At 49.4% G+C, this 25,988-nt stretch overlaps 1 protein-coding gene across 13 annotated transcripts in view; it reads left to right on the top strand.

Annotated features, from left to right (window-relative positions):
* PHACTR1 (phosphatase and actin regulator 1) overlaps window positions 1-25,988 on the top strand; it is a 562,751-nt gene that overhangs the window by 504,849 nt on the left and 31,914 nt on the right. For all 13 annotated transcript variants that reach the window (XM_082730196.1, XM_082730202.1, XM_082730204.1 and 10 more), the window contains 2 exons: window positions 13,161-13,405; window positions 15,710-15,866. In XM_082730196.1, the coding sequence (XP_082586322.1) occupies window positions 13,161-13,405; window positions 15,710-15,866 (402 nt within the window). The remainder of the gene's footprint in view (window positions 1-13,160; window positions 13,406-15,709; window positions 15,867-25,988) is intronic.

The raw sequence follows: 25,988 nt of genomic DNA on the forward strand, positions 1-25,988 counted from the left end.
ACAGCAGTGAACCAGGTTTGGAGGGCTCCTGCCCCAGGGATGCAGACTCTGCCGGCAGCATACACCGGGGGAGTCAGGGCTGGAGGACGGCATACAGTAGGGGGTCAGCTCGGTAGGTGGGATTCAGGGTGGGCTTCTCTGGAGAGCTGCATCTCAGCTGAAATCCAAAAGATGAGGATGATCAGATGAAGAGGGAGAAGAGAAATGAGCAAACATTCTAGGCAGATTCGAGGAAGGAGTGATAGACTGTCTCCAAGTGGTTGGTGAGATTTTTATGAAAAGGCAGGAAGCTGGTAGTCACTCCCCAAGTCTGTAGAAGACCAACCATTGAGAATGAGAGAAATAACACAAGATTGTAATCCGACATACAGAAGAACCCAGGAACCGCTGGAGAGGGTCCGGGAGGTCTTTGAGGCGGCTAGACTAACAGCTGGCTCAGATGTTTCACTTGTGTGTTTCATAAAGGAAAACCAACAGGGGAGATCGTCTGCTCGGGACCTGTCCAACTCAGTAACCTCGTGCGAGATAGGTTGAAGTAGGTTGTTAACTCGACTGTGACTGTTTCTGGAAATAGAATAGCTTTTCCTCTTCCGGGATATTAGTCGTACATCTGTGTTAACAAATCCAGACCAGTGATGGTCAACCAGATGCAGGAAAGTTTCCAAAACCAACTTGAACTCTTTGTAATATTTACTGAATACTGCATGCCAAGTGTTGTGGTAGACCCACAATTAATAACACCACTGGTCTTTCTTAATCATATTATTCCATAATTACTTTTAGACCTTCCAAAGAGCACAGTTCATTTATAATCCTAGTATAAATACATTCCATGGTAACAACTGCTTTTTTTCACGTGGCCTCTGGGGCCATAGGAAATTCTAAAGAATAATTCCTGGTCATGAATTAGATGATTTCCAAGGTTTCTCGTCGCCATAACAATCTCATTATTGGGTTGGCTTGTGCTAAGAACGCTTCTGTCTGCAAATCAGTGTTTGGTGGTGATAAGCCTTGGTGCCTTGGTGGCCTGGCAAGAATGAAACCAAAGACCCAAATGTCATTGGCTTGTGTAGTAGCATCTGTTCAAAGCAGCTCAGGGTTTTGTTCATGTCTGTGAACCCACATACGTACTTAAATGAAACGCGTTTCCACAGAAGGATCCTCTTTCTTGTATCAGTGACCATTTGTCCTTGACCTCTTGAGGCCAGAACGTCAATTTCTTACTTTAGGTCACTTCTTTGATGGTGATGCATGTATTTAGCTCTAAGTGGCTGCAGGTTGATATTGTTTTATAATGTGACTGTTACTTCCAGTGCTGTGATGCGACTTCAGTGCAAGGTGATGTCACCATGAGCAGGACAGATCTTCCCCACTAAGGTGATGAGCAAACTGCTCAGGGGTGGGTTAAAATGAGACTGTACACACCACTAACATCTTTTGAAGTCTTAAGAGGATGAAAAAAGGCAGCATATTTTCAAAAGAAGGAGAATCTGCTCCTGAATTCCTATATGCATCGGTAGAAAACCTGCTCTTGCCCAATGCGTGACTGTTGATTTTTGATCGTCTCAGAACCGTTGTCCAGAAAGATTTTTCAGGCCAAAAATAACCAAAACACCAAAGGAAGCGTTTTTAATAAATTCATGGATAATATCCGTAACGACTGGTTTATGATGAATGGTTCCTGCTTAAGCGCACCCCTAGTTAAAACAACCATCATCTTGGGACACCTGGGTGGCTCAGCTGGTTTAGCGACTGCCTTGGGCTCTGTTCATGACCCATGAGTCCCGGGATCAAGTCCCGCATCGGGCTCCTGCCTCAGCGGGGAGTCTGCTTCTCCCTCTGACTCTCCATGCTCTTGTGCCCTATCTCTTATTCTCTCTCTCTGATAAATAAAATCTTATATATAAAAATAAAATAAAACAGCAACCACCAACATTGACATTTACGGAGCACACTGCACCAGCACTGAGAAAGCCTGTGAGGTGGGCAGCTGGGTTCCTCCATTTAACTGGAGAAGCCCAACCTAGATGTCCAGCGAGTGAGGGGCCCTGCTGGTCTCAAACACAGGTCTCCTTGCCGTGCATCCTGCCTCCTGGCACCACCACCCAGCCAAGCATGATCTAAGCATGGCCGTGCTGGTGTGGAGGGCTGAAGTTCTGGGAGGAAGCCACCAACTGCTGGGCTCCTCTATCAGAGCTGGAGAGGGCCGTGGGTCACACTCTGTGTGTCTTACGGTTTTATGTCTCATCCCATCCTCAGACAGGACTTCAGTAACGTGGGTCCCTGGCCCTTGGAAAGGGCAGAGGAAGGGTTATGAATGAATTAATTTAAATTCATCACCACTACTGGGAAAAAAAAAAATCTCAAAATGCATTCTCGACTCAGGAAGGCTCGGTGCTCTGCTCTATATAGAGAAGAGCATAGTTTCCTGCTGACTAGAGTCCAAGAGAAAAACAAAAGCTCTAATGTTGAGTTTCTTATCTTAGAAGGCCATAATAAAATACACAGTGCGTGCCTGCTGGCCTCAAATGAGGCTGATTAACTGTTTTCTTGGATCTCAGTGCTTATTTCTGTCATTCTTCAGCCTCAGGCACTGTAGTTCGTAGCATAATTTCTCACACATTTTTGGTCTCCAAGAAGAAAATTGTTCTCTCTCCCCTCTGAAAACTCTCTTTATAACTCGTGCGCATCCCATCACAAAAGCTGTTCCCCTGGAAGTTTCATTTCATTTTCAGTGTTATATTTGTAGATAATAAAGTTCCTCTGTCCTCTGAGGAAATTAATGTCTTTTTAAAAACTTTAACAAGCAGTGCCTCTGAAATCCGCAGCCAGAAAGCAGTATCTCTTTATTACACGTCTTTCTTTAGAAAGGATGACGAAATGGTGCTCAGGTTTTTTTCAAGAAAGATTAGGATTTAAAATAGTGATTTTTAATTTCAAAAATTGGCCCCAATTTCCTAAAAGAGTATCAGAGGGGTTTGATAACCTATAATCCCCCACCCGTGGTTGAGGCCCAGGGCCCTGCCTTGCCTCTGTTACCACGTGACAGAGTGTGATGCTACAAAGCTCTCTTGGAAAGAGACCAACTGCTGTCCTGAACCTGGATTGTGGTAGATGTTTTGGCATTCATTTCTCTATGAATTATTAAAAGTAAACTGCCTCTCCCTCACTAGTAGTAACCATGATAGGTTATAAGATAGTTGCTTAATTTTCAAAGTCGAGGGCTTCCTTAGAAACATGCAACTATTTCAATGGTAGGAATATGGCGGAGGGGAGGGGGTTGGAAATCTGAGGGGCACCTTTGTGCTCTCAATCTGTGTGTCTCCTACTTGGCTTAGTCATGTCTAAAAGGAGAGTTGAATTTTCCAAAGAGAACACTTGCTAAATGTTTTTCTTGATGGAGACAGGACTGAGGGAGCGTATAAAGCTTTTCACATCTATGATATGTCATGGTAAAGAAGAGAGTTTAGAATGTATGCTTTTACAGATTTACGACTGCCCTTTTACTCTCAAGCTTTTCAGAATTTTTCTGTTTTTACTGCGTCTATTCTAAGTGGTAGCCATCCTGTTTCAGGTATATTTTTCTTTATTCTTCCCTGTTGGTTCATTTTTTTCCACAAAGGAAATTATCCTTTTTGGTCAGTGAGGACAAAACAGACTCCACATCCTCGTGGGCTTACCTTTTAGGGGGAGGAGACCCCATGAATGTGTAAAGTGTGGTGAAATGCGGAGGGGGTACGGAGGAAAAATAAGGCGGGGAAATGAGGAGTTGATGGGGAGACTTTTCTGTCCTCCATAAAATAGGTTATTAATGTGGCCACAGTAAATGCACGCGGTTCCCCCTTTTCAGTGCCAACCCTCCATGATTCACAGTTGGATTTTTCAGCCTACTAATTAGGGTCTCCCCTCTCTCGTACCCTGTTCTGTCTGTGCATCCACTCACCACCAGCCCTGTGCTATGCACGCTAAGACCATTATACTACCTGAATCTAGAATTCAAACCTGCCTCTCTGTTCCATAATGGCCTCTAGCCTTGGGGCTCTTCAAAGCCAAGTTCATAGCAAAAAAGCAGTTGGGTTCTGTGAGCATCTATTGTCCTTGCTTTGTGCCAATTGCATTTCTTAGCACGTCCGTGTACCAGAAAATCCTAGTCATCGAGGCTTCTCTGGGAGAAGGCAGCATGGTTGGTGGAAAGGACACCGGCTCTGCAGTGAGAAGACCCAAAGCTACTTGCCTGCTGTCATCACAACCACCCTTCCCTCATGTTCTCAGAAGCATAGCGCCCTCCTCTGTAAAATCAAGATAATAGCAGTACCCTTCCTCACACTGCACATTCTGGTGGAGAGTCCATGAGAAGATAAACATTTTCAAAACACTCTTATAGGACCCTTAAAGGACCCCGTGTGTTAGCTATTGTAGTAGCTTTGAAAGAAGCCCACCTCCTTCACCCTGTGCCCTGGAGCTCCTGGTCTATGTAATTAGTAGAATGGAAATACTCCAAAATGGCACAGCGATCCCACGTCTCGTGAATATCATGGAATGCTCATCCCTGCGATATTTGCTGGGAAAATTACATCATCCGGAGCTAGTTAGATGGAGAACAGAATCTCCTCTTTCTCCTTCCCCTGAAGAATAACGCCTGTGGCGTTTATTTAAATCCATTGTAGTACGTCCTATAAGAAGAAATCTTCTAGACTCCATCTCGCCCAACTACCTTACCTTACAAGATGGCCTAACTCTGGGCAGTCTTATTGGAAGTAGCCTGACAGGTTGTGAATGTAGAATTGGAAAATGCAATGACCTTAATTAAGCTCTTGCACCTGTTCCATGCTCCCGCAGTCCTGAGATGGAGGGTACCGTGGGTACCATGGCATCCTTCCTAGCAGAAACCTCTGTGCCTTATCTATTTGGGTTATTTTCTTAGGGAAAAACTTTCGGTTGCAATTTCCAAAACCTTAATTTTCCCCTTCATTAGGCTATTTTCTATACAACAGCAAGACTGCAAAGGTCACAGGGTGGTTATTTTCGTGAATTCAACGGTGGGAAAACACAGGGTGGCCTAGCCTGATTCCAGGGGACGTCAGTTCAAATATTTGACTGACTTTTCCATCCGTTCCAAAAACATGCACACAAATGGGGCTGGGAGATGAGGAGCATTGATAATCAGCCTCTGTCTGCGACGCTCATGGTCAGTGGGGCGGGGAGGAGGTGCTCAGACTTGTAATCATCACATAATGCGACAGATGCCATAACAGAGCTGGGAGCCAAGCTGGAAGCACAGGGAAGGGCCTGGTGTCCGTTGGAAAAATCGGAAAAGGCTGCTCGGAAGAACTGGGATCTGAGCCATCCCTGAAGACTGGGGGATGTCCCAGGCCAAACTCTGAGAGGATAGTTCCGAGCCTGAGCGAGGGCAGGAGCAGAGAGAGGAGACAAGAAGTCTCCCAGGGTGTCTGGGAAGCAGCAAGTGGCCCCGTGCAGCTGGAACGCTGGGCATACGGTGAAGAAAGGAGACAGACCAGATTGACAGAAATGTGGAGCCATCGTGTGATTTGCCCCCGTGTCCATGCGGGAGGGGCTGGAGATCATCAGGCTGACAGTGAGACCCTTCAAAGGTCTTAACGGGGAGAATGACACGATCAGATCTGTTTGACAGCCGTAGAGAGGGCGGAGAAGGGAAGGTTCTGGAAGAAGAGAGAGTTCAGAGCCATACCAGGGATTCTGCTTCTGCGTGGGCGCAGGTATTGTGACATCAGTAAGAGATGAGGTTCTGCAGTCCCTCCTGCCTGAGTCCAGTCGTGTCTGCACCGCTCCAGCTGTGACCTTGGCCATGTGCCTCGCTTTTCCTCTCCGAGACAAGGGGATAAGAGTAGTACCTCTCCAAAAGGGCTGTTGTCGGGCTTTCCTGAACCGATGCATGGCATGGGATGAGCAATTACAATGTTAATGTTTGTCCTCTTTGCGTGCGGCAGTGCAGTAAGAGTCAAGGAAGGCTGGGTGAGAGGCTTGGGGTTTACCTGCAGTTTTCATTCCCAGTCAGCTACTGGGGAGAGGAACAGTGAGCTCAAGCCGCAGGCAGCGAGCTCCGTTTGAATTCCAAGCAAACTCAGGGCTTCATCCCCAGGAGTTTTGGTGCGAATGATCCAGAATGGATCGTATTACATGAGTCAGCTTTTCCTCGGGGAGTGTGACAAGTACTCCGGAAGGCATGGTGACTCAGGCCACCAGAGTGTCATTTTGGAGATCACTGACCCGGGCAGCAAGGGGAGGACAGCCGGTGTGCTCAAGAGTGCGCTGGGAGCTCTCGCTTCAGTGGGGAAGCCGCTCGGGGACGGGAGCAGGGGAGCCAAGAATTGACTCGGCGGAAGCCAGACATCAGTGGATCCTCAGATCCCCTGAGAATCCGCCTGAAACATAACAAGTCAGGCACTCAGGAGAAAAGATCTGGAAGGTTCCTAATCCAGGGAAAGCCGCAGATTCCCGACAGTCAATGCCAAGGTTGCTTCGGGAGACACTCAGATGGCACAACACTGGGGAAGAAGCACGGAGTGAAACTGTCACGGATATTCTAGGCCAGTGTCTCCCAAAGGGGCAGTTCGGCCCCCGCAGGACATTTGGCAATGTCTGGTGATATTTCCGGTCACGGCAGTTGGAGGACGTACTGCTGGTCTCTGGTGGGGAGAGCCTAGGGATGCTTGCTGAACAACCTGCAAAGCACAGGACAGACCTGCACCCGGAAGAACCATCTAGCCCAGATGTTCATCACGCTGAAGTTGGCAAAACCTGGTCTAGGCCATTATTTAACCAAAATGTGATACATGCAGTTGTTGGTAGTCCACAAGTTCCGTGCAGAACTTTCTATAACTAGGTGGCTCAGTGTGTTAAGCCTCTGCCTTCAGCTCAGGTCATGATCTCAGGGTCCTGGGATCGAGCCCCGCATCGGGCTCTCTGCTCAGCAGGGAGCCGGCTTCCTCCTCTCTCTCTGCCTGCCTCTCTGCCTACTTGTGATCTCTGTCTGTCGAATAAATAAATAACCTTTAAAAAAAAAGTGTTAATTATCGTACTTATTTTAACAGAAGTTATAAACACATAGAATAATTAGTGCAGAAGACCTAGGATGACAGAGATCATGCTTAAGATGAGGCCACAATGGTGTTTGTTCCTTTAAACACTGACTTAAAGACACAAAGCCGAAAATAGCAGCACGCACACACAAAGGTGAGCGTGGGCGTGAGGGCAGTTAGGAAAGATCAGTTTAAGCCAGAGGTCAGAAAACTCAGTTGTTTCTCTGTTGACTATATTCCCCGTGCTGTACCTTCATGCCCGTGACTACTTCATTCCCTAAGTGGAGGCCTGTGTCTCCCTCTCCCCTTTGTGCTTGTGCCCAGCCCCCCCATGCCCTCTGGCAGCCGTCAGTGTGTTCTATGTATGTATGGGTCTGGTTTTGTTTGCTTCTTTATTTTGGTTTTTAGATTTCCCATGTACGTACAACCACGTAGCATCCGTCTTTCTCCTTCTGACTTAGTTCACTTAGCGTCATACCCTCTATGTCCATCCATGGTGTTGCAAATGGCAAAAAATATCTCATTCTTTTTTATGGTCGCACGATATTCCGTTGTATCTACTACATTCTCTTTATCCACTCATCCGTCGGGGGCACCTGGTTGCTTCCCTGTCTTGGTTAGTGTAAATAATAATGCAATCAACATAGGGGTGCATGTATCTTTTCAAAATAGTGTTTCCATTTTCTTCCTGTAAATACCCAGTAGTGGAATTCCTAGATCGTAAGTAATTCTGTTTTTAATTTTTTGAGGAACCTCCCTCCTGCACCCGCTTGCATTCCCACCAACTGTGGACAAGGGTTCCATTTTCTCCACATCCGCCCCAGCACTTATTATTACTATTTTTGGCCATTTCTTGTCTTTTTTGATGCTAGCCATGCCAACGCGTGAGGTAATATTGTGGTTTCGACCTGCATTTCTCTGATGATGAGCGATGTCGAGCATCTTTTCATCTGTCTGTTGACCATCTGGATGTCGTCTTTGGAAAAATGTCTACTTGGGTCCTCTGCCCATATTTTAATTGGATTATTTGGGGTTTTGGTACTGAGTTGTATAAGTTCTTCAAATGTTTTGGATATTAACACCTTATTGGATCGGCTTCTGCATGTGTCTTCTCCCATTCAATTGGTTACCTTTTTGTTTGACGGATGGTTTCCTTTGCTGTGCCAAAATCTTTTTATTCTGGTGTAGTCCCAGTAGTTTAATTTTGCTCTTGTTTCTGCTGCCTTAAGAGGCATAGCTAGAAAAATGTTGCAAAGGCCAAAGGGAGTCCTGCCTGTGCACTCTTCTGGGATTTTTACGATATCAGGTCTCACAATTAGGTCTCTAACCCATTTTGAGCTTATGTTTGTGTATGGTGTAAGAAACTGGTCCAGTTCCGTTCTTTTGCATGTCGCTGTCCAGTTTTCCCAGCAGCGTTTATCAAAGAGATGGTCTTTTCTCCATTGTATATTCTTGCCTCCTTTGTTGTAGATGAACTGACTGCATAAGCATGGGTTTATTTCTGGGCTCCCTGTCCTGTTCTGTGGATCTATGTGTCTGTTTTTGTGCCAATACCCTACAGCCTTATAGTATATCTTGAAATCTGGGATTATGATCCCTCCAGCTTTGTTCTGCTTCCTCAAGATTACCTTGGCTTTTCGGAATCTTCCATGGTTCCATATAAATTTCAGAAAACATTTTCTGAGAGTTGAGATAGTTAGGATTTGAGGCTCCGTTGCAATGCCTCAACTCTGCCACGTTGGAGCAAAAGAGACTAAGACAGTCAACACGACGAGGTCAACAGATGAGTCAACAGAGGAATCGTCCAATGAGTCCGTTCACCATCCTGATGATTACAATGCAATGTCTGAGCCGAATCCTCTAAACTCGGTGCCCAAGGGCAGCCTGATGGTGGCAAGGTCAAACACTGTTACCTACCCTGGTTAGTAAGATTTAAAATACTTATATAAAGTAATAATACTCTCCTTTACACATTGCCTCCACCTTGCATGTGTACAGTGAGTGCGGTTTGTGACTAATCAAAGTACACAGTCTTACCAGTATCCCAATTCAATTTTTAGGTATAGCATATTGAAACAGGATGGGCTCAAGTTCCAGCTCCCTTCTTTACTACCTGTGTCCTCACGAGCCTATTCATTGTCCTCCAAGAGCCTCAATTTCCTGCTTAATCAAATGAGGATAACGACATTTCTCCTGCAGAGTTGTCATAAAGATGAAATGAGATGTTGGATATAGAAGTTTCTAGAACAAAAAAAAAAAAAAGAAGTTTCTAGAACAGCAGACAACACAACCAATAAACGTTCCCTTTTTTCATTCCCTCCATGCCTGCTCTGTCCCAGTTCTTCTGCCTATTTGATAAAGAGGCCCTTTATGTCATTAAGCCATTGACGAAAGTGCCCGCCAAGTCAGGGGCACCCACAGGACGGCAGGACACACATCACAAGCACCTCCCTGAACTTAAAAAAAAAAAAAAATTCTTAATACTCTGTGAAAATGATTTGCCAGCCCCTTAGAAAAGCACCTAAATCTCAGGGATTCCAGTCCATATTCACTCAGAAAAATAATCAAAGATGACTGAGCGTCTGCTCTGTGTCAGGAACAGTGGTGGGCATCTGCTCCAATGCTACAAACAACAGTAAGACCCGGTCCCTGACCCTCCGGGAGGCTCCGGCTTGGTTGAGGACAGGAGGCAGCAAGCGAACAGATGTTCACAACGTTCACAATGGTGGAGTCTCTGGAGAACACGGGCAGAAGCTTGGCCTGGGACAGAGGATTGACAGATAAATTGAAATCAGCACAGCGAGGGAGGGAGGGAGCACATTCCCAGCTGATGCCTGTAACGCCTTGTTGCCTGGGACCAAGGGGTACGTGGCATGGGGACATTCCATCGCTGGGAAGGGGGCCTTGAGCGTGGGTTTAATAATAGGGGTCAGCTTGTGCAGGGGGTTGCGCGTCCTGCTGTGCGGGAACTGTTCCTCGTAGGACGATGGCTTTTACTTCCCTTCAACAGTGAGACCTTTCCTGGAGAGCAGATCTGCTAAGTGACAACTCCATTAGAGAAAACCAGCCTTTCCTAAGACTGATACTTGGCGAGGTGTCCCCCTTCCTGCCTGCAGCCATGCGGGTGGAGGCCAAATGTAATCAGGCACTACGTTCACGTTCACGTCGATTTAGTTCTTGGCCTTGACTAGTACAGCTCATAAGGCGTTAACGGAATTTCCTATTTGTGTCACTCTCGGAGCACTGGTTCTGTGGACTGGGTGGGTCTTCCGAGTTCTCATGGGCGAAGGAACGAGGTCTGGGTTTTAGCAAGTTGCCCTGACAATGGTGTGAATCGTCCAAGGCCGAGAGTGTCTAGAATCCCCTTGGAAGGTCGCTGCTATCAGTAACAGGACAGGGCCTCATTCATGAGCACACCCACGGGCCCCTCCTGGGCACCAGCCCTGCTGTAAAAGTAGGATTACCCGATTTTGCCCCAGGAGACGGGGGCTCAGAGAGGTTAATTACATCATTGGCCCAATGTGAAGATTTGATAGTACGTGGCAAAACGTGCACTCCGATCTGTGTCTTGACCCCTCAGACCGAGGTCCCATAATAACCTTTCCAGCCTGCGCTCAGCTGACTCGTCTCCTCTCGCCGTTGGAGACAAGTCTTGGCTCACCCGTTACCCGATGGGTGGGATTATCTGGGCGTTTGTCCTTCACCCCGCGCCTTCCCTGACGTACAGTTGGCAGCCGGCAAATATTTACGCATCAGACCCTCTTGGCGGATCCACCTGGCTTCCCGGGAAATGCGTTTTTTGTCCTTGTGGTAAATCAGACCTTCTCTCCCCTGCTCGAGTCGTACTTGAGGCGGATGATATGCTTGGCCCGGCGAGGCCTTCAGGTGTGTCTGTGGAGCCGCGGTGGCAGGTGTGAGCCATCCATCAGGCCACCACAGCCTTGTGGAACAGGGGCCCGGTCATGGTGATCAGCGAATGCCTGCTGATCACCTCAAGGCCTCACTCTGGCCCTGTGTCTGGGAAGGAGGACAAACCACCCCCTCCTGTTTACCCCAGCCTCGCTGTGAGGCTGATTTTTCTTCTTTCTTTGCATACTGTTCCTCCTTTCTCTGTCCTCTTGAGACCGTGTGGAACCTTCTAGCTTAAGGAATTCCTATGCTCTCTCGTGTCTAATTTTGTTTGTTTGTTTCTTTGTTTTGGGGCTCCAAAGAGTCTTCCGGCCACCCAGGAACATCTAGGGCTACGTTCCACGCCTCACTCCTACCTGTCCCATCCCCAGCTCTGTGGCTTGGTTTTGTTAGTTAAACTATCCGGGAGAGGAGAAGACAGGGGGTGACGCAAGCGTGGGCTGGCCGTGCAGCGAGATTTGTCCCTCTCCCGTGTCTACTTCCCTTCGTTCTCGGTGTAGGAATCTGAGTGCACCTGGAAGGCAGCTTCTGCCTTGCGGAAGAGAGGGCCACCTGATCGGGGGGACGGTAAGTCCCCATCAGCCAGCTGTCCTTTCTGGCACCCCTCGCACGCTCCCCCCACCTGCCCTCACTGCCCTTGATACGGAATCCGGCGGGAAGTGGACCCGTCACATGGGTCATGGCTCATAAGATGCTCTGTTTTTGTAACTCTGGGTCGTACTCTTGCTCAGCCGTCGAAGGGTTTTTAAGTTGATTGAGCTCATTGCCTAGAAGCTCAGAGCTCGTAATGTGTTAACTAGATTTTCCATTTGTGTCACCGCAGAGTTATGTGCCAAACACACAGACAAAAACAGCTCTTTGGAAACAATGGGAGGAAGAAAGTTAATTGAATTTAAATTAGACACGGCGATAATTTGAAGTGTAATGAACGTTTCAGAGGAGACTATCATACACTCATATGTCACGAGGAAAAGTTTTCTTTTGGATAAGATACGCTAATGTAAAACGTATTGATACATAGTGTCACCTAACCTCCCCCGCCCCTCCCTTGTGAATGTCAGACACTCTGGGATGGGAAAATGCAGCGAGTCACCTATGCTTAGAAATTCCTTAAGTGGAAGATATAAGTGCCATTTGCAGTTAGCCTGAAGAAGAATTATAAAATTTCAGTGTGTTTCTGCCTCCATTTTCCTTGCTCGACTTCATTTAGAGCCTGTCATAAAAAGAATTCTAAATTGCTAGAGGGGACCTAGGAGAGACTCTGTTTAAAAAATATATATATATATGATGATAATAATAGTAATAATAATGTTTTCTTTATTTTTGAGACATGTTTTCTAGTTTCCCTATAGTGCATTTATATGGCTTTTAAAATGAAGCAAACCATTTTTAATTAAAATGTATTTTTTTACATCTGAGTTGTTTCACCTTAAGAGGTAAAACCAGGAACATCATCATCATTGCCTTCTGGAAAATTAACCTACAAAAAAATCTAGACTGACATGACCTGTGGCAGCTAAGAGTCTGATACAGTCCTTGGGAGAGAAATCCCTCCAACTTCTCCATGACCCCATCCACCACGATGGTCACACACGTGTCTCCAGCCTTAGGGCCCCCTCTCTGCTCTTTTTCTGCCTCTCCATCCATGACATGTCGAACAGTTTATCCCACCCCTGCCCCACCAGCTCTGCTGTGTAGCTTTGAAAGCCAGAACCTCGGGCATTATCTTTCTTTTTTGGATCTTGGACTCTGCTCTCCAGTGAGTGCTTTTACTCCTCGCATGAAACGTGGGTGGCCAACAAACACTCCTTTGACATTTGTAGATGTTGGTCTTAACCATAAATGTTCCTGGAATTCAAATTCATTTTTAAAAAATTCTGGTTTTTTTAATTGTGACAAATGCACCAGAACCCCTCCCCCCCCCAAAAAATTTAGCATCATAACCATTTTCAAGTTGCATTTGAGAGGATTGAGTACGTCCACACGGATGTGTGAACTTTACCCCCCAATGATCCCTCGGGAAGCTCTGCTGCCCTGAAAGGTTTCGCCGTGAGATGGGAAAGGAGGTATCAATTGCCCAGTGGACCCTTTGTCTCCTAGGATGGAGCAGGTGACTTTTAGAAAGATCCTGCTGCGTTTATGAGGCATTGGGCGACATTAACATCCTCTCTCCCGCTCCTCTCCCAACAGCTCCGAGCAGCGGGTCCCCTGTTCCACTTCTTACCACAGCTCCGGTTTGCATTCGGGTGACGGTGTCTCCAAGGCGGGACCTCTGGGCCTTCCGGAGATAAGACAAGTGCCAACTGTTGTGATTGAATGTGATGACAATAAAGAAAATGTGCCTCATGAATCAGACTACGAAGACTCTTCTTGCCTGTACACGAGAGAAGAGGAGGAGGAGGAGGACGAGGATGACGACAGCTCGCTGTACACCAGTGCGTACACCGCGGCGTGCCGCCAAACGAGGGGGGTGCTCAGCGGGGAGACCTGCCCCTGCTGCCCCATGCTCTGGCTTCCAGTCTGGGCAAAGGTCACAGGGCAGCTCAGTTAGGAAAATGAAAGGGGCCAAGGTCCTCCAGACATCACAGCACCAAAAAATTGCAACGCCGTGTGGCCACGTCTCATCTCTTGGTTGACTTTTTCTGTCTTTGATTCCCTTCCTGGGGAATCCAACCCCCTTCCTCAAAAAAAAAAAAAAGGGAAGGAGGGACCCTAAAACTCAGTTCCAGTCTGCAGAATTCTCAAAGTACTGACCGTTGTGTATGCAACAAATCATTTTTTAACCCACATCCACAACTCTAGAAGGCTTGACTTTAACTTTCGTATTTAAGGACTTTACATGTGTGCAGGCATGAGGGAAATCATGAAAAAGTAAAGTTCAAAATCTGGTGTAAAAATAATTAATTTTAGTTCAGTGATTACAGACTGATTATTTGGTCAACAATTATTTTTTTTTTAAGATTTTATTTATTTAGGGATGCCTGAGTGGCTTGGTTGGGCTGCTGCCTTCAGTTCATGTCATGATCTCAGGGGTCCTGGGATTGAGTCCCGCGTCAGGAACCTGTTTCTTCCCCGGCCTGCCACTCCTCCTGCTTGTGTTCTCTCTCTGTCTCTCTGGCAAATAAATAAATAAAATCTTCTAAAATTTTTTTTGTATTTATTTGGAGAGTAAGTGCAAGCAGGGGAGGGGCAGAGGGAGAGAGCGTCTTAAGCAGACTCCATGCAGAGTTTGGAGCCCAAAGTGGGACTCGATCCCACGACCCTGAGATCTGGACCACAGCAGAAACCAAGAGTCAGACACTTAACTGTCTGAGCCACCGACGTGCCCCTATTTGGTCAACTTTTTCATGAATTTACATAATAACCACCTTATGCTGAGTATATACTGTGTGCCTGAGAATGCGCTGAGATTTTATTCTGTTCCGTGCATCTCACAACACCCAGAGACGTGGATGCTGTCGTCCCGTTTCACAGACAAGGGAAGAACGTGGAGAGGAAAGGGACGGGCCCAGAGCCTCACATCTAAGGGGCAGCGCTGGGATGGGACGCCGACTAGGTCTCCTTCCAAGGCCCTTGTTCTAAAACCAGTGGAGGCAGAGAGAAGCCTGGCACTAGAATAAAATCCGAAGGAATCCCTCCCCCGCCACATGCTACTTCCCAGTCTCTCCCTCTTGCTTTGCCGGTGCCAGGCTTCAGATCGCTGGCTAAACTGGAGAGCTCGGGAGAGGCCTGGTCAACAAGCAATGAATGAGATGATCAAAATAACGTCGAGGAGAGAGACCCATAGAGGGGCCACCAAAGCCCAAGGGACCCACGACCAGGACCCACACTCAGCCTCCGCTCCCCGTTTCCCACCCGGAGAATTGAACGTTTCCCGGCCTCGGCCTCACTGACATTCAAGCAGAAAATTCTTCCTTGTGGGGGCTGCCCTGTGCATTGCAGGGTGTTCAACAGCCCCCCTGGCCTCTGCCCACTAGATGCCAGGAACACCCCCCCCCACCACACCCCAGTTTTGACACGCACAAAGTATCCCTAGACTCGCCCAAGGGTTTCTGGGCAGAGGGCAGGGGGTGCAGAATCATCCCTGCTTGAGAACTGCGGATTTCTCCCAGACGTCAGAAAGCCCCACTCTCTGTTCAATCCCAGAGTGTTGCTGTTTCCGTGACCTCGCTTCCGCTGCAGCCCCAAACGCACCCCGCTTCGCCCAGCCGTCCCTCCCTTCGCACACCCCCAGCTCCGCTCCAGCTGGCCTCTTGTCTCCCGAGATGGCTGGGCTCGCCTGTCCTCTCTGAGCCTTCCCCCTGCAGATGGCCTCCAGCTGCTGCCTGTTTCGGGTGACCCCAGTCCCACGGGTGCCAACCCCTCCTCTTTGAAACTCCCTATAGCCGCCGCCCCCCCCCCAAGGCCCGTGGCCACCCTCTGCCTTGTGTTCAGTTGCACTCCACAGCCCGGCCAGCCCTCCTTTGTGATGTTGCCTGCCTGCTGGGGTTCCTGGGGAGCAGAGAGCCCATCAGAGCCTCCCCGTGTGCCCCTCACATGCCTAGGACAGCGCTAGGGATAAAGAACATGCTGGTCGCGGGAGCTCTATCAGTGAACGCTCTGAGTAAGGCCTTCGCCACCCCCAGGAGTAAAGCCCCTGGTGTCTGCCTGCCTGCTTTTCACCTCGGGGCCCACTGCTGGCCACGTGGAGCCCGGGCAGCTGGGGGTCAGCATTAAGGGCTTGTTTCTCCCTCCCGCAGCCTCCCTGGCCATGAAGGTGTGCAGGAAGGACTCCTTAGCCATCAAACTCAGCAACAGGCCCTCCAAGCGGGAGCTCGAAGAAAAGAACATCCTTCCCAGGCAGACGGACGAGGAGAGGCTGGAGCTGAGACAGCAGATCGGCACCAAGCTCACCAGGTAGGACAGCGCGACGGGCCGTCCCGTGGACCCGAGTAGAGCTCGCTCTCCATCCCCGGGTTGGTCTCCCGGTGTCTTCCTGCAGGGAATGTCGCTGTAAAACGTTCCGGGTCTCTTCCCACCGTTGCTCTTATAGTCCCTTCCCCTTCACGCAGCCACATCTTGGAAATTTTCCTTGAATAAAAGCTCTGGGAGAAGCCAAAGGGCAGGTTTCCGGGGAGAATAACCACCTGGAAAAAAGCAGTGGCCAGGATGACCCACATATACACGGGCGTTGTGGTTTGGTGAAGTTCATTGCCGTCAGAGAAGCACGATGTCCGCTGTGCTGTGTGACCGGATGAGGCCTATGGGGATCGTGCCTCGTCAGCACCCTGTGAGCCTTCCTGAGTGGTTGGCTTTATGTGCAGTTAGGACAGACCGGCTTCGGGCATGGTGTCCTATGAACGCATTGAACACCGGACGCATGTGTTTAGAACCTCAGGCACGTGTGCGTGGTATTAGCCAACATTCGCGGAGCACTTACCCTTTGCCTGCCATTCTTCCAAAATTTTACATGTAGTAGATCATTTCCTCTTGGAGCCTCCCTGTGAAATGGGCATTCGTGTGCCCATTTCACAGAGGAGGACCCCGGGTGTAGAGCCCTGTAGTGACCGCCTTCCTTCTGCGCCAAATGACTCTGGAGCGCCCCCTCCTGACCAACAGTGTTACGCCCCCTCCCCTCTGGTCTAACCGCTGTCACAAGGAGCCCGTCCTTGGTGACAGGCACTGTGACAAGGTTTGGAGCTGCTCTCTGCCTCTTTTTAGTGGGACAGCCTCAAGTAAGTCACTTGTTCTCTCTGCCTCTGTTTCCGCATTTGTAAAATGGGAGTTGTAAGGCTTCAGAAACATAAGGAAAGCATTTCAAGCCATCCCCAGTCCATAGTAACCACTCCGTTACGCTCCCAGCAACCCCAGGCAGGGGCTTTCATTATCTTCCCAAGTACAGGTGACGAACGTCGTGCCTCGAGAGCTCCCAGAGGTGTAGATGGCGTCCAGCAGCGCCCTGGTGTCCTCCCCTCCCCCCGACTTAGACCCTCACCAAGGGGCCCCTTCTGTCCCTCAGTTAACTTGGTTTTGTCCTGGAGGACGCTGTTTTGATGGTACCAGCCAGTGTAAACGTTCAGCACAGACGGATGATTAGATCTCGTGTTATGCAGACTTTAGAGCCCTAGAACGACGATCTCTACCCTCCTGTTGCACGCGCACACACACACACTCATGGGACATGGTGACGTGTCCACACTTCAGTGATCCATATCTCTCTTCTGACTATGGTGACGGCTACTTAAGCAGCGTCCTGGAGAGCCTGTCCCATTGTTGGGCGGTTAAGCACTCTTCCTTCTATGGGCCAAATCTGTCCCGCAGCTCTTCCCCGCGGTCCCGTCCTCTTCCTCCAACCAGGACTCAGAGCCGCATCACTATTGCCATGCCTCTCGGAGACAGTGACCCTCCTCTCCCAGGATCAAACCCGATCTCCTTTCTGGGCACGGGCTGGGTGGGTATAGCTTTGGGCTGCTTCTAGAACCTGCCTGCTCAGTTTTAAACCTGACACAAAAAGGGCTGTCTTTTAGGGGGTGAGGGAAAAGAGCAGGAGCCGCTCCTTGACCCCAACCATCTTCTCCAAGTGCGGCTCCCCGCACCCTTGGTCAGGCTTCTCTCCCCTTCATTCCTGCTTCCCCAGCTTTGCTATAGAACAAGCAGAGCCCCAAGTATGTGAGGGCGAAATGGAAGAATTCTCGGTGGGAAGTGAGCTGAGGGAGTGGGGTCAATGGGGAGAGAAGGAAAGACGGGACATGCAGAAAGCAGGCTCGGACTGGCCTCCTGGCTTATCCGTTGTAGAGCTGTTCCACCTGGAGGTAACTGACAAAACAGGCCACTGATGTCCCAGGACAGACTCCTGAAAGGGAGATGGTACCCAGCTTCTCATGCCTGAACCCCCATTCCCATAGTGCCGCCACGACTGGCTGGCAGTGGCGGGGACAAGACCGCAGGTGGGAAGAGATAGACCATGCACGCGCCGGAAGAAACTCTCCACGTTTGAAGCCTCATCTCAACCCTTCCTCTTCTAACAACCTTCAACTCTGCTTGGAAAATTCCAAAAATCTACTGGTTACTGTTCCCAAATCTCTTGCACCCCGGTCATGGCCTGGGGGAGAAGGAGGGGTGTCGGGAGGGCCGTGTTGGGCACATTCAAGGCGTTTGAGCTGGCTTACATCCTTGGTCCGAATTCCCCTTGTCTTTGTTCAGTCTTCCAGCTAGAGAGTTTACTCCCTCAGGGCCAGACCCCAGACGTCTCCAGCCGGACTGTAGAAAGTGGGTCTGAAAGAGAGGATGTCGAAGTGTTTAGCGGGTTGTCCAGGTAGTACAGATCTCAGTGAGTCAGATGGGTGGGCCAAGTCCCCGTCTCACGGTCTTCTTTGAGATAATGCAGCCATTGATCACACCCAAGGAGTTTTCAGGACGATTCTCTTTGGAATGAGAGCCTAGCTCTATGCTCGCAGCCACTCATTATCCTGAAGTCAGGGCCACACGGAGGGGACATGTGAGAAGCAGAAGATGATGGTGCAGGGCTGGTCATAGGGTAGGAAACTTGGGTTCTCACTCTGGTTCTGCGTGTTCCCGAGCACGCACTGGCCCTGGGCCTTCACTTCCCAACCCGAGGGGATTAGATTAGGTCATCTGATGACCTTGTGCTATCGGTGAGCTTTATTACCAAAAAATAGTAGCTAATAGAATGTAGGAATCTGCGTTAGAGTTTGAGGCTACGGGGCTGTGGCATTCTTTGGCTCTCGGAGGTCGGATAATCGTGCTGGAAATCTTACATGCTTTGAAAAAGCACGCAGCGAAGTCTGCTGTGTTCCAGGAATGACAAGTAAGACACAAAACATAATTTTAGCCTGGCAGTTTTAATAGTATAAAAAAAAGCCAAACAAACAATGCAGCATTCCAAGAATAATCCCAGCTCGGGGGGTGAGAAGCAGAAGTGCCCAGTAAAACAATGTCAAGCATTAAGGCAGAGTTTCTCCATAAGAATGCACACACATGGTGCTTCCAGAAATATGTTCTCATTGATGCCATCAGGCACACTGTCCAAAACCTCAATCAGTGAGTCATCTGGATGTTTTGACAGTAAATAACTGTTTCCGTCAGTTGCCAGATGAGAAATGCCGGCTGCCCTTGAGACATGAACATGGTCACCTGGGTACACGTTGCTTTGCGCCTTATGTATACAGACTCAGGGTGGGTGCAGAGAACCAAGGGTGAGCGAGCCCATCCACTGGACGGCGGGGGTTGGGGGAGAAAGGTAACAGAATGTCTATTTTTAAATTTATTCTGTATCATTCTTCTTAAGCTGATTGCCCATGTGTATTACCGCCCACATGGTGTAGGAAAGCAAGGGCCCTAGGAGGTAGCTAACAGAAAGAGGGTAGGGGGGTGGGGGAGGTGGGGGGTGACTGCCTAGATTTTCTTGATGGACTTCTCAAAAAGCGTGCAGCCCACAGATCTAAGGGCCCCTCTCAAGCTAGATGAGGAGGACTTTTCATCTCTGGTGACCTCGGGTCCGTGGAAGTGTACAAGCTCAGGGCAGTCTCTCACCCCCCCCCATCTCGGGAGTCCCCCCGAGTGCAAGACCCCACTGCTTCCCCTCTGGGTCTCCTCTCCGGGCCCTTCAACCTGAACCCTAGGAGTGGTCAGCCTGATCTGCCCTCTGCCCCTTCTCTACTTTGCAGCCTGGGGCTCGGACCGTCCCAGAAAGTGAAATTGCCCCCAAAGGCTAGAGCACAGGGCGCCTGGGAATGGGACTCCCAGGGACTGAGGAGAAGCGTGATGCCCCAAAATAGCGAGCTATCATCTCCCAGACACCCTCTAGGTCAATTGTCCTGTGAGTCACTACACTGCTTCTTTGTTTGTTTGAAGATTTTATTTATTTATTTGACAGAGAGAGAGAGGTCACAAGTAGGCAGAGAGGCAGGCGGTGGGGGGGGGGGGGAGCAGGCTCCCTGCTGAGCAGAGAGCCCAATGCGGGCCTCGATCCCAGGACCCAGGGATCACGACCTGAGCCGAAGGCAGAGGCTTAACCCACTGAGCCACCCAGGCGCCAGGGACTGCTTGTTTTAAAGGGAGGAGCTAAGATGCCAGAACATGGCCTGTGCACTTAGGCCTTTCCCTGGGGAGCAGCCAGCTTTCCAGACCTAGCCAGCTCTGCCCTCTCCCACCAAGACCCTCTCCTCCGGGCCCTCCAGTGCCCTCCAGAACGTTCAGATCAGACAGGGGAGCAGAAGCCTGGGAAGGAAAATCAAACGGCAGGCGCCTCGTAGCGCATGAGGGAGCATGTAATCTAGACACACACAGGCGTGAGGACTGAGGCCGTGTGCTTCCCTGACACACTCGTTCCTTGAACACACCTGTTCTCACTTTCACTATCAGCCTCCCCCCACCCCGCCCCCATCTTCTTTGCAGTCAGGATTGACCAGTCTTCCTCCACACCCTCCGAGCTAGAGAGAGCATGCCCTGACCTGTAATTGGAGAATCTCTGTGGGGAAGCTCTTGGAAGCCTTGCTCGGCTTGGGGAAGGATATCTTTCCTTGTGATGTCCTCTCTCTGCACCAGACACATCCCGGGGACTTGGACATACGATTTTTGGGGAGACATGACTCAGCCCATAGCATCTGGGGAGATGCAAAGTGGGTCGAACTAGGAAAAGGGCCAGAACCTCAAAGGCGTGTCGGGGCCAGCCAGATAGTGAACAGAAGTGAGGCGGGAGTTTCTAAGATTGTGAACAGAGAGTGCTGGGAACCGGAGCAGTGTGGGAAGTCCACCCTTATCTACTTATCTAAAGGCAATGGTGCTGTTCCACGTAGGCACCTGTTGTTTTGCAGACATGAAGGACTAGTTTTTCAGATCCTCTGAAAAAAAATCTGGATTTTTTTTTTTTTAAGCAAAAGTTCCAAATTTGTAAAACATGGCACAGAGCAAGCAGAATATATTTATGGACTAAATTCAGCCCAAGGACCACATCGCAGCCTGGGTGCCTGGTTTTGATCTAAGACCTGGAAGCTATCATTTCGCTTCTGTGGACCGTAGCCCTACATTCTCGGGGGGGGGGGGGTGCATGGAGATCTCGGGGAGAGAGCTGAGAAAGGAGTATTACTGGATATTGTAAACATAAATGTTGGGGGGGCGCCTGGGTGACTCAGTTAAGTGTCTGCCTTCAGCTCAGGTCACGATCTCAGAGTCCTGGGATGGAACCCCAGTGTCCGGCTCTGCACTCAGCAGGCAGCCTGCTTCTCCCTCTACCCCTCCCCTCTGCTTGTGCGTGTGTTCGCTCGTGCTCGCTCTCTTGCAAATGAATAAGTAAAATCTTTAAAAATAAGTAAATAAATAAACGTGAGAGTGCTGCATGTGTCTACCTGTAGCAATTTGGATTAACCTCTTACAGAATCCAAATTCATTTGAATGTAGCTATTTATGTGGATTAATCATTAAAGCAATCTAGCACGTTCCTATAAAGGAGCGCATGGTCTCAGGAATTCAGGCAGAGGACTGCAGACGGCCACTTGACTTTGGACTGGGCTGCCCGCGGCTGCTGCTTTTCCTCAGTGTCCGTGAGTCTAGGAATCAGGAGGATCTCAGATTAAAGCACCTGCCGGTCCTTGATAGTTTGAACATACATTTCAAACATGAAAACCAGCGTTAAGTGGCATGTCCAGATCAGAAGTAGGACCCTCCTTGGACAAGGACGAAAATTCTGCCTCTCCCCCTCATCAGGGACGGTTTCTTCCCATCACTTAGCAAGCCGTTGTCTTTGTGGGGGCAGGAGGCAGCGAACCAGATGGGGCCCCTGGGAAAACGTCAGTCCTGCCCATCCCCCTGGAACCTGGGATGTGATCCGCGCTTATGCAGAATGTCGTAACGTGGTGGAGAGAAAGAGTAGGCTAGATCCGTATTTTATGCTGCCAAGTGCTTCACAACTGAAGTCACCATAAGCAGAATATAAAGTCATATGTACCGAGGATTAGGTCCGGTTCAAGGCAGAAAATTGAAATCCATTTTTTATGCTCACGGCACAAGCAATAAAAGACAATAATTCCGGCTTCTAACTGTAGCTCGGGTGCTGCTTATGATTCGGGAAAATCGCTACCCTAAGTCTGATGCACCAGCACCTCCTTCCAAGGTGGCCCACGGCATCTCCTCCCCTCCCCCCACCAAAATCTAAGGACCCATGCTAAGTGGGAGCCAGCATCTCCCCGGGCCAGGTAATTGCTGCTGCTGCTGCTGGAATAACACTCAGAGGTCTATAAATTCGGTTCAACTTTGCCTTCGTAGCTCTGGACACGAGCCACTGAGAGTCACCACGCCAACAAGAGAGGGAGGGAAACAGACCTGAGAGCAGTGTAGGAGCTTCCTTGTGGATCTGGCCCTTGCAGCCAGCTCCAGCATGGTCATCCCTTGCATCTGGGCCTTGGCGGCGGCAGTGGTGGTGCTGGCACAGAGCCCAGCCCGGAGGGAACCCAAGAGGGAGGGCATGAGACTGCAGCTTCCCAGCCGGGCTTTGTGGCTGGGCTAGTGGGCTTTCTCTGTGCATTCCAAGACCACCCCTAAAGCAAACTGCAATGGGGTACGCGTCGCCACACTGACACTAAGTGGACGTGGTTCTTTGTGCGGCATTTGCATAGCAAACGCATAGACCCGTCCAGTCGCTCAGATGCTTGACATCTCCCATTAACTCGCAGCACAAAATAGAAAATCCTTTTTAAAAGCCTTTTTAAAAGAAAGGCTGACATCTCGTGAAAGGTGCTGAGTCGGGGCTACAGGACGGTCTGATGGAAAAGGGGCAACCCCATTTCGCATTTCGTTGTTAATGAAAGCTGTGAAGGCTGTCCTGGGGAGGTTTGACGGAGGCTTCTTGGGCAGAGGCGGGGGCATGCAACTTCAAGAGCTCAGGGATGGAGGTTGTGGCCTTGGGGCTTGAGCCACACCCATCATGGGACCCGAGGCCCCTGACCTGTCGCCACGCCTTGCAGGGATGTAGGGGCCCCTGCTCTCCCACCCCTGCCTCCAGCTTTAAGAAATGTGGTGAAGGCAGAGTCACCCAGACGGAGTTTTGGAGCCCTGACCATGCGCACGGGGTGCATGAGGTGCGCGTGGTGCGCGGGGGAGTGTGCGTGCACGTATGCACGTTCAGGAAGCAAGGCATCGTGGTTTGCAAGCCTTGCGTGGGCTGTCAAGGAACAAAGCCACATCTCGCCAGCTGCCCCAGTGCTGCGGGTGTGTGACCTGCAGTCGTCCTGGCTGCCCGTGTCAGGCTACATTTTAAGTTGTTAAACGCCCTTTTAGTTCTTCAGTGGTTCTTGTCCTGATTGTTAGGGGGGGTAATCTGCAAGGATTATTCTTGTTTGTTGTTCGTTTTAGCAGATAGCAGAAAGAAAGGCCCTGTTTCTTGGGCTATTTGGCTAAGTAAGAGAAGACTCAGCCTGTCTCCATGGAGAGATAACCTGTCAGGGCAGTGGTCCCTGACATAAGATCATCTAAGACTCCAGAGGCCTTTCTGTGGATAACATACTTTCCCCCTCAGGACCTCAGCTGGCCATCTTCACCTCCACCCAGCAAGGGGGCTGCTTTTGGGGTCCCTTCTTGTAGAGGAAGAAACTAATAACCCTAGAAACGATAGGGAGCAAAGAGAAAAAGCCGTCCCAAATCCCAGACAGACTTCCCTATCTGAAGCAGACAAGCCGAGAAAAAAGTTTCATTTGGTTTTGTTTTTATGGTGAACAGATTGTCCATCCCAGGGGCCTGTGGTTGGACAAGGATTGTGTGGGGCAGCGGCAGAGTGCTAGACCAGGGGCTCCGCCTTGTGTGTGCACATGTCCTGCAGAGGGAGAGGTAAACCATGGAGGGAAGAAGGGATAGGAGATTTTCTTCCATCTTGGGCTTAACTGGGCTTTTTCTTGCATTTCAATAGCACTGCCCAAGCAATAGGAAGAGCTACAACATTTGACACAGAGGGTTGCGTCTGGAGACGCTCCTGCCTGACGAAATGTGAGAAGCAAGGGCATCTAGTGGGGAGGGCACGGGGGTTCCTACTGTGTGGTCCGTAGGTCAGCAGCATGAGCATCACTTGAGAACCTGCTGAAATGCATATTTCCAGGCCCCGCCGAGACTCTGAATCAGAATTTCTGAGGATGGGACCCAGGAACCTTCATTTTAACAAGTGTGATTCTGATACACACTGCTGTTTGGGAAGCAGGGGTCTTGTAGACAGAGCACTCCAGCCTTTGAAGCCTGTGAACCTTAGATTGAAAGCTCTGTCCTCCATTGACTGAGTGTGTTCCTGTCCAGCCTCAGTTTCCACCGTAAGATGGGCTCCCACTCAAGGTCATCAAGCGCTCTAGATGAGTAATTCTCCCACTTATAGTAGATAGTAAACACTGGTTGCTTCCCTCTCGCTGTGAATTTGAGTGTTAGATTATACGAGACTCTTACTACTCAGAATAAGTAAGGCTATTCACTAACAGGTGAATCCTAAATCTTAATGGCTTGAGGCAGTAATGGTTTATTTTTCACGGAGGAAAGCCTAATGCAGATCAGACGGCCTCTCCATCATGTAGCCATCACACGCTTCTGGAACACACGGCTCCGGCATCTCCACAGCAAGGGAAGAGGGGAGAGAAGAGATACACACGTTGCTTCCGCTCATGAGCCACTAATCAGAACTCAGCTCCTGACCCCAATCCAGCTTCAGGAGAGGCTAGAAAAGGAGAAGGAGCAGCTGGACTATTTGATGAGCACAGTGGCTTAGCCACAGCTACACGGAGCCAGCATCTGTCGCGGGCCTTCTGTATTGGATGGTTGTTCTGGTCATGGCCCCAGTCATATAAAAGGGACCATCACAGGGGCGCCTGGGTGGCTCAGTGGGTTAAAGCCTCTGCCTACAGCTCAGGTCATGATCTCAGGGTCCTGGGATACAGCCCCACATCGGGCTCTCTGCTCAGCAGGGAACCTGCTTCCTCTCTCTCTGCCTGCCTCTCTGCCTACTTGTGATCTCTGTCAAATGAACAAAATAAAATAAAATCTTTAAAAAATGTATTTTTTAAAAAGGGGACCATCATATCTGAAACAGATGTGATTAAAAGACTTCTCAGAAATTGTGGAATATACATTCAGTGCAATATTGTTTGGCCTTTAAAAAAGGAAAAAAAAAAAAAAGGAAATCCTTCCATTTACAACACCATAGTTGAACCTGGAAGACGTTTTGCCAAGTGAAATAAGCCAGACATGGGAAGACAAATACTGCATGAACTCACTCGTAAGTGGAATCTCTCTCTCTCTCTCTTTTTTTAAATAGAGCCTGAGCAGGGTTTGGGGGACAGAGAGAGAGGAAGAGAGAAAACCTTAGACAGGCTCCCACCCAGTGCAGATGTAGGGCTCGATCCCATGACCCCAAGATCACGACCTGAGCCAAAATCAAGAGTAGGATGCTCAACCAGCCAAGCCACCCAGGAGCCCAAATCTTAAAAATCAAAAACAATCAAACTCCGAGTGGCAGAGAGTAGAATGGCAATTACCAGAAGCTGGGGAGTAGGGGGCAAAGGAGAGGAATCACTCAAAAGGTACAAACATTCAGTCAAAAGATGACTAAGTTCTGGCACACGAGGAACGGGGTGGTGACTCGAGTTGATAGTAACACGTTATATACCGTCCTGACCCCAGAGGGCAGATCTCGCGTGATCTCAGCACACACCGAAAAAACGGTGCCTTGTGAGGGGAGGTGCTGGACGTGTTAATTAGTTTGAGATAATCCTTTCACAAGGTATATGTCTATCAAAACCTCAGGCTGTACCTTTTAAGTATATACAGTTTTCAAGTGTGCAAAACAAAACAGAAGGAAGGAGGCAGCCAGTTGGCAGTTAGAAGGAAGAGAGCATGGTCTCCTTGAGGGGCGGGGACATATGAAGGGTCTTACCCCCTCTGTGCTGGGGCGAGTGTCCCTGTGTGCCTCAGTGAATGAATTGCTGCAGAGGTCCGGCTCAGTAAAGCAACTCAACCAAAATCAGAAGAATCGCAGTTAGAGGAAAAAAGAGA

Source organism: Mustela nivalis (genome assembly GCF_964662115.1).
Source record: "Mustela nivalis genome assembly, chromosome: 5".
NCBI classification, from domain to species: Eukaryota; Metazoa; Chordata; class Mammalia; order Carnivora; family Mustelidae; genus Mustela; species Mustela nivalis.